Genomic DNA, 12,618 nt, shown 5'->3' with positions numbered 1-12,618 from the left:
CGACCTGAAGGACAAGACACGCCTGCTATGGCAACGAGTGGCAATGACCTACACAGAGAGACAGCTGACCCGTGTGACAAATGAACTATCGGACTTGACTATCCATCATTGGTGGGATGTGTTTAAGGGTTGGTCACCCAAAGCTAATGCCGTAATTGCCATGGCATGGCATCCGGTAATAATCATGTTAGCCTGTGTGCTACTGTGTATAATCATCCAACTTTGCTTCATATCTTGGATAAGGCGATTATATAATCGAGTGACACAATTAAAACAACAAGCAGAACTCTTGACTATATGATCTTTACAGATGGAGCCCGAGCGAGTACGCATCAAAGAAATGGATTATTACTACAGACAACGTTCAAAATGGGAATTGGAGTTATTAGAAGGACTACTTATATTGATGGCAGCTATGTTCCTCACATATGTCCTTGGATGGTTGATGTGCCAACTAGAGCTGCAATTAAATTGTTGGGTAATTCCCATAAGAAATAACGACGAAGTTAATTACAATGAGGAAGACGAGGATATCATCTGAATACACTGAAGAATGTATATATACCTATATATCCAGTATTATAAAAAACCTGACAATCACCCAGGGTAACAATATAATATAACCTCACAAGGACTCGCCCTAAGAGATGGATTTGATCACCATCTTGGCAGGACAGCTAGTATTAAATTAGGTTGATCAATGATTAATGATTAATCAGGACCAAGAGAGGGGACTGAAAGGGGGTAAAATTGGACACTAAGGGAACTAAAGGGTTAACAACTTTGTGCTAATATGCACAATACATATAAGTATTGTCAGTAACAACAGAACAAAGGAACTGTTGAATAAGAGAACACGTTCTAAGACTCAACAGAAATGCGGTGATAAGAAAGTTGGCTGAACGCCCTGAGATGTCCATCAAGGACTTGTTATGCACCTGGCATAGGGGCATTGCACTCGGTACGAACTGTTTTGCACACAGCACCACTATGCCACAGGCTGTACAAAACCTGAAGAGAAACTGTGTTCTTAGAGCATTTGTCCCCGGATGAGTGTCTCCCCTGTTAACTTGTAATAAAGGCTATTTTACTTTAGTGAAACCCTGGACTCTGAGTGGTTAATTACCAGAGGGCAAACAGTTCCCAAACAGCAAAAGTTGGTGGAAAAATACTGGAAAGGCAGGATGCTACCTTAACCTGAGTGACAATGGCATTTTGACCATTAGAACCAATTAAAAAAGGTGACTTTGTTAAAGACCATATATGGACACTGGCCAAACCAACTTTTGATAAGCAAGGGTTAAAACCTCGATACCCAAAGAACAACTTCACACAGACGTACTGCAAGGGCAAAGGAACAGACTTAAGACGACGTCATCTGTGTCCGAGAGGTTCCAGAGACCTAGGGCTGCGAGCTACTCGTTAAAACGATCGCCTAATATTAAGTATATTACGCTGTATGCTTAATAAATCTTGATCTATTGCTCAAACATACTGGCTGCTGCCTATTGGTGTCTTGTCCAAGAACTCGGAAATCGTAAGATCTTACAGAAGATTATGGCCAGTACCTCCGCAATTTCTACCTTTACTTCCCTCAGTATCCTAGGATGCATCACATCCGGTCCTGGTGACTTATCTACTTTTAAGTACAGCCAGCCTTTCTAGTACCTCCTCTTTATAAATTTTTAGCCAATCCAGCATCTCAACTACTTCCTCTTTCACTATGACTTTGGCAGCATCTTCTTCCTTGGTAAAGACAGATGCAAAGCACTCATTTAGTAACTCAGCCATGCCTTCTGCCTCCATGCGTAGGTCTCCATTTTGGTCCCTAATCGGCCCCACCCCTCCTCTTACTACCCATTTACTATTTATATGCCTATAGAAGACTTTTGAATTCACTTTTATGTTAGCTGTCAGTCTATTCATATACTCTCTCTTTGCCCCTCTTATTTTCTTTTTCACTTCCACTCTAAACTTTCTACATTCAGCCTGGTTCTCACTTATATTCTCAACTGGACATCTGTTATAAGCCCCTTTTTTCTGCTGCATCTTATTCTCTATCTCTTTCATCAGCCAGGGTGCTCTGGCTTTGGTTGCCCTACTTTTTCCCCCCTTGTGGGAATGTACCTCGACTGTACCTGAACCATCTCCTCTTTAAAGGCAGCCCATTGTTCAATGCCAATCTTTGATTCCAATTTACCTGGGCCAGGTCCATTCTCAACCCACTTAACTTGGCCCTCATCCAATTAAGTATTTCAATTCTGGATTGCTCCTTATCCTTCTCTACAGCTAATCTAAACCTTATGATACTATGATCACTGTTCCCTAAATGTTTCCCTACTGACACTTGATCCAGCTCATTTCCCAGAACCAGCAATGCCTCCTTCCTTGTTGGGCCGGAAACATACTGGTCAAGAAAGTTCCCCTGAACACACTTCAGAAATTCTTCTTCCTCTCTGCCCTTTACACTATTATCCCAGTCTATATTAGGATAAATGAAGTCCCCCATTATCATTACTCTATAGTTCTTGCACCTCTCTAATTTCCCTGCAAATTTGCTCCTCTATTCGTATCCTTCCCACTAGTAGGTGGCCTATAGAATGCATCTAGTGTAATGGCACCTCTATTGTTTCTTAACTCTAACCAAATAGATTCTGTCCTTGACCCCTCCAGGACATCCTCTCTCTCCAGCAATGTAATATTTTCCGTAATCAATACTGCCACCCCACCTCCTTTCTTTCCTTTCCTATCTTTCCTGAACACCTTATCTCCAGGAATATTTAGCATCCAATCTTGCCCTTTTGAGAGCCAGGTCTTCATTATCGCCACAACATCATATTCCCATGTGGCTATTTGCGCCTGCAGCTCGCCAACCCCATTTACCACGCTTCATGCGGTTACACACATGCACTGTAAACCTCTCTCAGGCTTTCTTGTATTCTCTCTTAGTCTGACCCCACCTAATACCGTACTATCTCTTACTCTAGTGCTATCTGTCGCTCCCACTCCTTTGTGCACCTTGGGGTAGATTTTCCCGAACCTGTCGGGAAGAAGGCGGGACTTCAACTTTCGGGTTTTTGACCCGCCTACATCGACGTCCGGCCAATCCGCGCGATTTTCCCTTGATTGACCTTGTTAAGCCCGCCCAGCGGGCTCAGCAAGCCAATTAAGGGCCACCCGGCAAGATTTCTTGACAGATGAAATATCTGTGCTTCACAGCTGTTTGAAGCTGTGAAACACTGACAGTTTGAGTTCTAACATGAGTCCTTCTGCACAGACTCAGATAGAACTCTCAGCATCACTCAAAGCTGAAGGCTGTCACTTTTCACAGATCGCAGCCGTTCAGCTTTAAGTTCTGGCTGAGTGATGGGCTCCCGACGGCTACAGGAAGAAAGGCTGTTAAGGTAAGTAAAAGTTCTTTACACACTTTAGACACACCAAACACACTTACCTTTGCACTCATGCACCCATCACTCACCCGAGCACCGACATCGCGACCCCTCCAACTCCTTCAACCCGACGGCCCGCCTGCTCAACCTGGCGTGGTTTGGAGCCGTCGGGAATCCCACACGAAACCCCTCAAAATAGGGATTAGGCTAAAAACTGCCTGTTAACTACCTGTTAACAGGCAGTTAATTGGCACTAATCCCTTCCCGCCTGGTTTCGGCGGGTCCCAGTGCGGGGCAGGTACCCGCCGCCCCTGAAAGTTGCGTGGGGCGGGGATGGTGTCAGGACCCCCAAATTAGGGATTTCCCCCCCCCCACACACACACACGCCTGAAACCCCGCCCAACGGCTCGGGGAAAATTGGGGCCCTTGTTTCTCCTTTCTAATGCTACACCCAGGTGCCCATCCCCCCGCCAAATTCGTTTAAACCCTCCCCAACAGCACTAGCAAACTCCCCCATGAGGATACTTTTCGTGGCTCTGTTGAGGTGCAACCTGCCCGGTCTGTACAGGTCCCACCTTCCCCAGAACCAGTCCCAATGTCCCAGGAATCTAAAGCCCTCCCTCCGGCACCATCTCTCCAGCCACACATTCATCTGCTCTATTCTCCTATTTCTGTACTCACCAGCTCCTGGTACCAGGAGTAATCCGGAGATTACTACCTTTGAGGTCCTGCTTTTTAATCTCTTTCCTAGCTCCCTAAAATCTGCCTGCAGCACCTCATCCCTCTTTCTATCTATGTCGTTGACGACCACGGGCTGTTCACCCTCCCCCCTCAATGTTCTGCAGCCGCTAAACAGAAAAGGGTGATAAATAGAAAATGCTCTGTTTCAGAAAGTAACCAGCTGTATTACACAGGGGTCTGTTCCAAGACCCATTCTGTTCACCATATTTATGAAGGATATAGAAATAGTATTTAAATTTGCTGATGACAAAACTATGGAGCGACAGTAAATTTAAAAAAATTGGCCCGGAATTTGCGATCAGTGGCTAAGCAATAGCGATCGCCGCTGACCTCAAAGAAAGCTGCCCACAAAGATCTCGATCTCTGTGGCAAAAATTTTAGCTTCCTCGACATTAATTTATAGTGCTGTCAAAAGGGGATCCCCAGAGTACATTAGCAGTGATGTAATCAAGCTGTCTCAGCAGCTAATCACATTGAATAATTCTCAGACAGCAAACAAGGAAATAAAAAGCAATTATCAATTTACTTTTTAAATATTTCATTCTGTAAAATTAAGATTGGGACATACACATGGAGTGAAGGTAGAAGCGGAAATATCAATTAAAAAAAATTACATTTTATAAAAAAAAAGAGTAATTTTTTTTATCATAATGGAGATGCAGGAAACTCTCGATTTACCGGCACCTAAATAACCAGAAATCTCAACCGGCAAAATTCAGGAGTAGGTTTAGGTAAGTTTTACTTCATATTAGTGGCCGTTCCTGGATCTGTGGCTGTGTAACCGGGGTTCCTGCACCTGTTGCTAAGCAACAGGGACGCCTGGATCTTGTGGCCGGGATTCCTGCACCTGTTGCTAAGCAACAGGGATGCTCGGAACTAGTGGCCGGGGTGCCTGCACCTGTTGCTGAGCAACAGGGAAGCCTGGATCTATTGCTGTGTACGGGGCTCTCGTACCTTTTACTATACCTCTCTGTAATCCGGACTTTGATAAACCGGCACCACGCTGGTCCCAGATAAAAAAGTTTCCTGTATTTGACATTTCACAAATATAAAGTTAGTTTTTCAGGATATGCCGTTAAAACCCCAGTTACACCTATTCCTACAAGACTTAACTTTTTATGGGGTGTTTAACAGCAATTATAGCAGAAAAGGGGAAGTTTTCATCAGTTCAAGTGATTTCACTGATCGCCAGCTATGGGGAGTTCCACAGCACAGCCTGTGGCGGAGCAGGGAATGACTGACTGTAACTTCAGGATTTCCATGTTTACCTGTGTATGCGCTAATTCCTGAAGTTACGGTCAGTTTCAGAGGGGTAATGACGACGAACGCTGACAGTTTCACTGTCATTACCACTGCAAAATCTGGGCCACTATCTTCAGAAAGAGTTGGATTCATTATATAGATGGTATGACATAAAGCAGACTGATTTTAAGGTTTAAAAATGCAGGGTAGTGCATTTAAGAACAGGTAAGAATTGCACAGAAAGAGTAAACATGCACAGCATGAAAGGAGTTTACATTGCAACTCCATTGACAGAAGTTGGATAGGAAAAGGGTCTGGGAGTAAACACTGATCATACCCCAAAAAGTTAGGTCAGTGTGAAGCAATTAATTGAGCAAGTCAGCAACTGGGATGCATGGAGAATTTCAGGCCAGTGCACTTTAATCACTGACCTGAAACGTTAAGTCAGTTTCTCTCTCCACAGATGCTGTCTGACCCACTGAGCATTTTCAGCATTTTGTTTTTATTTCAGATTTCCAGCATCCAGTATTTTGCTTTTGCTTAGGTTCTTTATCATGTTGATCAATCACAAGGCCAGTTCTCGAGTACGATGTGCAGTTTTACTGGCGCTATCTCGAAAAGCATATAGTTGCATCAGAAATGAATCAGAAGGTGAACAGGACGGTCAGGAGACCAAGTTGTGAAGAAAGGCTCAAGCAATTAAACATTTTCACTGAAGAAGACATTATACAGGTCTTTAAAGCAAAAAGATAGAGAAGGCTAAAGCAAGCAAACTGTGGGCAATGAGAAGACGACTAGAAAAAAAGTGTAAAATTCAATCTCTGAGCACAATTAGAGGTTAGGAACTGCTCTCCAAAAAGATTACTGAGCAGGTGGAAGAGTTTTCAGAGTAAATATTTGATTTGGGGTGAACTTGCACCTTAAAAAATTGAGGAGGAGAGATGAATGTTGAGAAGGGCAATTGAGAGATTAGCAGCTTTGCTAGATTTTCTTTTTTAGGGCAAGAAATGTAGTATTCCTTAAAGTAAGGATCAATTGGTGGCAGTGAAGAAAGTCCATGACAGTAATCAGAAGTGGACTCTGGATGGAGCAAGTTTGACAGGTTAATGCCCTTTTCTTGTTCTGGACATTATGTTCATGACTGGATTACACCCACCAACATTTCCCCTCATTTCCTGCAAATTAACTGGCTCAATGCACTGAGGCATTAGGCTTGTCAAGGCTTTCCCTTACTATATGCAAAGTATCAGGTATTTACAAAAAAATCATGTCTCTAGGGTTTGATCAATAGAAAGCATGCACCATTAGGAGAAATGCAACAGACATCCATACACAAGGTTAATTGAATAAGTGCAACATTAAGACTTTAGTAGCAGCAATGATGCTAAGCTGATTTTGTGCTGTAAAGTTCAATTTCAGCCCAACTCCTCTAAAGGATGTTCTTTAGAGGAATTGGACTGACATTGAACTTCACAGCATTTAGTCAAAACAAAATTAGTGGTAGTGAATATAGCATATCTAAACACCTATTATTCTTCTGACAATTTGCATAGCATCTAAATTAGCATTTGAAATAAGATTTACCATTTACACTCCTAGAAAGGCTACAAAGTGCAAGTAAAATCTACTTCATCAGTAAAGATTATACTTACCTATACATGATATAACCAATAAACAATACAGTTTGAACTGCCACAAACATGAAGAAATGAGTTGTAGACAAACATGATGGGAATGGGGGCAATTCTGGGCATTTAGGCTTTTCAATGTTTACCTGTTAAAGACAATAACCACACATTAGTCCTGAATTAAAACCAGTATTAGTTAATATACAGTGGAACCTGCCCTCAAAGTTGCCTTTATTAAGCACAAACCTGTCTGCAGTGAGCGTGCTTGTCTGGACCATCAATTAATACACCAATGCAAGTTTGCTGATATAAAATGCCCAGGCAACTGCTCTATTGTGGCCACTCAATCTAGCCATTCCCTATTATGGACATTAAATTGCAGCTGCACAGAATCAGTCAGGATCAAGAGATGTTAAAAGTCAGTCATAGTCCCTTGTACCCTACACAAGATTTTGCAGAAGGGCGGACCAGAATGCGTGTGGTAGACTGGCTGCTTGGAAATCATGGGAATCTATGTAAAGAAAGGTGGGTGGGCGTGCATGTATACACGAGATGGGGCAGGGGGCATCAGCAAGGGGAACCGCCATACATAACCAGAGATTTTGTGCACAGGTTGTGTTCCAGGATATCTGATGGATAGGTCACTGATCTAAAACTTTAACTAAAATGTTTCTCTCTGCAGATGCTACCTAATCTGCTGAGTGTTTCCAGCATTTTCTGTTTTTATTTCAGATCTCCAGCATTTGCAGTATTATGCATTTTGATGATTGCCTGGCGTTATGCCAAATTGTAGTTGTGCATGAAGTTAGGAAGATTTAACCTATCCTCTTGCTTGGGGATTTGAAGTCAGATCCTTAGATGTCTCCCTGCCCAAAAGAACTTGGGAGACAAAACTAGTGTGCAAGGTTGCAAATGGGCAGCATAGAGAAGAGGTGAACAAGGCTGGAGGTGAAGTGAGGGAAATGTTAAACTTCTTCACAGAACTTCACAGAAACCCCACAGTGCAGATAGAGGCCATTTCGACCCATCGAGCCTGCACCGACACATATCCCACCCGATCCCCGTAACCCCTACACCAACACATATCCCACCCTATCCCCGTAACCCCACATATTTAATCCCCCTAACACTAAGGGTCAATTTATCATAGCCAATCAACCTAACCCGCACATCTTTGGACTGTGGGAGGAAACCCACGCAAACACGGGGAGAATGTGCAAACTCCACACAGACAGTCGCCCGAGGCCGGATTCGAACCCGGGTCCCTGGCGCTGTGAGGCAACAGTGCTAACCACTATGCCACCGTATCCACAAATAACTTATTCAACTGTCATAAATCTAGAGAAGGAAGTTGTTCTACCTAAATTTAAGAGCATGATAGAAATGTGATATTTGGCTGGATACTGTATTTTGTAACTAATTTACCACTTAATCAAAAGGAAAAGAATACACAAAGCAGTTTTGTGGCTTCAGCTGACCTACTGGAGTGGACCAAATGCTGGACAGTTAAGTTGCGTTGAGCAAGTGAGCAATGGTTAAGAGTTCTGCGTTGTTAAAATCTACTATTGCACAACAGAATGATATACTTTGAATTTCCTGTTCTCTCCATCTCACCCAAAATTGGATTTTCTGAACTTTCTTGTATTATGCAGAAGTGGGCAACATGTTGTAGATCCCTACATGCATTTTTGACCATAAATTAAGGTTTCCTTTCTGAACAGTACATAGGGGAAATTACATTAAATTGAAGATCCTCTGGGGCATGAAATATTTTACTGTATATTTTAAAATTTTATTTTTCCAAAATATATAAAACATTAGATTTAAAAGCAAGACTTACATTTCTCTGTACTAATGCACCAAGGTCTCTTTTTACTATATGAAGGTGTTCTTTGATGTCATTGAAATGTTGACTTGTTTCATAGCCTCCAGTTGCACCACCTGGAAGTTGAGCTGCTTGATTCAGGGCATTAGTTACGGAATTCCTGTAACAGATACAATATACAAATCCCAGTTAAGAGTGCTTAAAAGGCATCTGGTCACATTTATAACTGTTCAGAACAGATGTGATTACTGCAAAGAAAGAAGATATAGCACCTTCCATAACCTCAGGACCTCAAGCACTTCACAGCCAATGAAATACTTTTGAAGTGTAGTCACTGATGTAATGTAGGAAACGCAGCAGCCAACTTGCGCACTAGGTCCCACAAACAGCAGTAAAATAAAGTGACAAGATCATCTGTTTCAGATGTTGGTTGAGGATAAATATTGACCAGGATACCGAGAACTCCCCAGCTCCTCGTTGAATAGTACCGTGGGATCTTTTACATCCACCCGAGGAGATGGGGTCAATGTTGGAACATCTCATCTAAAAGACGGCACCTCAGAGTGCAGTACTCCCTCCATACTAGACTGAAGTACCAGCCTAGATTTTATGCTCAAGTCCCTGGAGTGGAGCTTGAACCCACAACCTTCTGACTCAGTCAAGAGTGCTACCAAGCGAGCCATGGCCGACACCCTTACTGCAAGCAAGCTAATGTCACTTAATTTTGTAATTTAGGACACTTCCCTTCCACCACTAAATCTACCATGGCCCACCTGGTTCAGATTATTCCATTAAGCAGATCCATCAATATTGTTCTTCTGCTTAACCACTAGGAGATACAATTACAGTGAGGAAAGTGGTCATTCCCAGACAAACCCGCAAGACTAGGAAACTCTCCGATCCAGTCTGTAGAAATTTTAGTCAAATCTCCTAATCAAAATTCAAGTCCAATTGAGATGACATAATCCTTCAAGATTGCTGCTCATGCTAAAAAGTAGAGATCGATCAATTTTATTATAGTTCTCAATTTACAATAGTTTAACAAAAATTACAGCTTGTGGCAAAGACACTATTGATGGTCAGTGCTTTGCTTTAAAAGTTGGACAGCCCAAGAAATTCAACTGCTCCAATTGAAGCAAAACAACAAGGCTATAGTAGAAGATTACTTCCTTAATGAAGGATCAAACTGCTTATGGTAAAACTGGACTGAGATCACTGTAGTTATACTGCAGTGTTGAATCACATGAATTCACAGTAATTTAATGGTTTGTTAGAAAATAAACATACAAAAGCATTGCAAAGTACACACACAAGGGGAAAGCAGTGTCCAATTTTGTTTTTAATCCATGAATCCTTAGATTTTTTAAAAAATATTGGGAGTTTAAAATGCTTTGTTTCAATTTTTAAGGCAACACTTCAAATTCATAATACATAAATAAATGATTTTATGGAGATATACTTGATTTTAACAAATACAAGACATTGTGAGATTGTGCAATGCCTCTTCACTGTTCCAAAGTAGATTAAAATGAAAGCTAGAGGCATTTTTATTGGGTCTTTAATCCGGCTTTGTGTCGGTTAACGTAATACACAATCATGAATTTGATCTTCGAACCATTCCTCAGTTAATCTGTCTGAAACCATATATTTCATTCAAATTGGGTCCTCATAAATCTCCACTCACTTCGTCTAACAGCAATACCAGAGCAAATGTGGTAGTAAATGGCAACTGTGTTGGTACAGTCGTGTATTTCACTTTACAGCTATAAAGGATTCAGTTGTTCTGTGTTTCAATGTCATTTTAAAATAAAAGTATACAGCTGCTAAAATTGAACACTTCTAAAAAGGTGGTAAAAATATTTGAACTCAAACCAAAGCAGCACTTTGTGGCAGGGGAAAAAGGAAAATAAAAATACTCAAGACAGAGAGAGCACTAGAACCAAGTATTGTTTGACATTAAGAAACCTGTGGTCAACCTTTATTTTCATTATAGATCTGTAATTATGCAGTTAGAGAGTGAATACTCCTTTCTCTTTGTATTCTATACTTCTTGTACAGCAAAATAATGTGTTAAATAGCATAGCTGATAGACCTGTAAAGTTACCAAACCAATACCATTATTTTTAAAAACTGATTTCTTTATTACACTTTCCAAATTCAAACAAATGCAGTGATTAGAAGTTGATTAGATTGAGGCTTTACATTCCATGGACTTTGCCATTAGAAGCACAAACATTAAAGTTATATAATTTTTAAAGTAATCAAAAAGGACTATTTAGATCAATTAAAAAATGGCGTACTTTAAATATAGTAAATGTTTAAAAGACAATTACGTAGCAAGATTGGGACAAGACACTGATTTTGAAAATAGCCCCCAAAAAAGCAGAACTTCCAAGGGGTTTTGGGGGAAGTGGGAGAGGTAGTTACTGCTCCTGATTGCATATTGGGCGATGATAGGATGGTTCTCAGCTGTGGTACCCAGTATGGTTGAACAGACTGCTAAGGTTCACCATCAAGGCTCAAACATGATGAATGAACACTTGGGTAAGGCACCAGAGAATTGCCAGTGTCTACGGAACCATACCCCAGCTCAAGTAAGTGAAAAGAAAATCTGGAATTAAAAACCTGGTAGCAGTAAAAGTGACCATGAAGCGGTCCGATTGTAGTAAAAACCCAATATCCTTTAGGGAAGGAGACCTGCCGTCCTTATCCAGTCTGGGCTACGTGACTCCAGTCCCACATTGGTGTGGTTGACTTTTAAGTGCCCTCTGAAGTGGCCTAGCAAGCCACACAGTTGTATAAAACTTGGGCAAGTAGGGATGGGCAATAAATGCTGACCCAGCCAGTGATGCCCACATCTTGAGAATGAAGTGAACTAGTTGGACTTTTATCTCTGTTGGAAAGACAGGGGAAAAGGAGACACTAAGGATAGAATGAGAATATTAGGTAGGACTGCAGTAGATTTAGTGCATTAGCAGAGCAAAATGTCACACTTGACAATCCAGCAACAGGAACTCTAGCCTTGATCTACAAAAGCTCATGCTGTTACAGTTGCATGTTCTTAACTGGAAAAACCTGTTCACTTCAAAACTGTAACAAAGCATTATCGACTGTGCCAATAACACTTCACACAGAATTGCTGCAGTTCGTACAGCTGGAAAACATCTGGTATACATTCAAAACCGTCCTAAAAAATAAATTATATAAAACACAACTGTGAATTTCAGTTTCTTAGTACAGGAAACTTTGGTTTATCCGGAGGTTGTATGTCCGGAAACCTCGATCGAACGGCAGAAATCAGCAGCCGTTTGGTTAGGTTTTTTTTCTTCTCCTAGCATTTGTTTTTAACAGTCAGGCTCTGGAAAGCGTCTCTGTAGCTTAGCAACAGCTTCAGAGACACTTCCAAGGTACGGGCCGAGTGTTTACAAGCTGTTGCTAAGCAACAGTGTTTGTTGTCAGATACGGAGATGAAAACCTCCGTATCCTTCAACATTAGCACTGGTCTATCCGGAAGTTTTGATAGATCGGCAGCAGCTCGGTCCCGTCGGTGCCGGATATCGCGAAGTTTCCTGTACACTGAAAAATAGTTATTATGCCTCAAATTAATTGTATAAATTTTAGATTTTTTAAAAAAAGATTGAGAATCTGGTTGAACGGTCAAGTCCCATCATAAGGATCACCACCAAGGTTGTAAAGAAGAGATTTAAATTAAGTAGTGAATACAAGGACATCAAGCTTTGGTTTTAAAACCTACAAACTACAGGAGGATAGGAAGACTCGAGGAAAGTGAAGA

General features: G+C 41.4%; 1 protein-coding gene across 1 annotated transcript in view; it reads right to left on the bottom strand.

Moving 5' to 3' along the window:
- lman1 (lectin, mannose-binding, 1) overlaps positions 1-12,618 on the bottom strand; it is an 89,128-nt gene that overhangs the window by 17,767 nt on the left and 58,743 nt on the right. The window contains exons 11-12 of the mRNA XM_085974228.1: positions 8,841-8,985; positions 7,025-7,146 (exon numbers count right to left, since the gene is read on the bottom strand). Coding sequence (XP_085830354.1) covers positions 7,025-7,146; positions 8,841-8,985 — 267 coding nt within the window. The remainder of the gene's footprint in view (positions 1-7,024; positions 7,147-8,840; positions 8,986-12,618) is intronic.

Source organism: Somniosus microcephalus, chromosome 2 (genome assembly GCF_052327205.1).
Source record: "Somniosus microcephalus isolate GS21.2 chromosome 2, FLI_Smic_1.0, whole genome shotgun sequence".
Taxonomy (NCBI): domain Eukaryota; kingdom Metazoa; phylum Chordata; class Chondrichthyes; order Squaliformes; family Somniosidae; genus Somniosus; species Somniosus microcephalus.
Note: the sequence above shows the minus strand (reverse complement) of the source record. Positions and strands in the feature narration are given on the sequence as shown.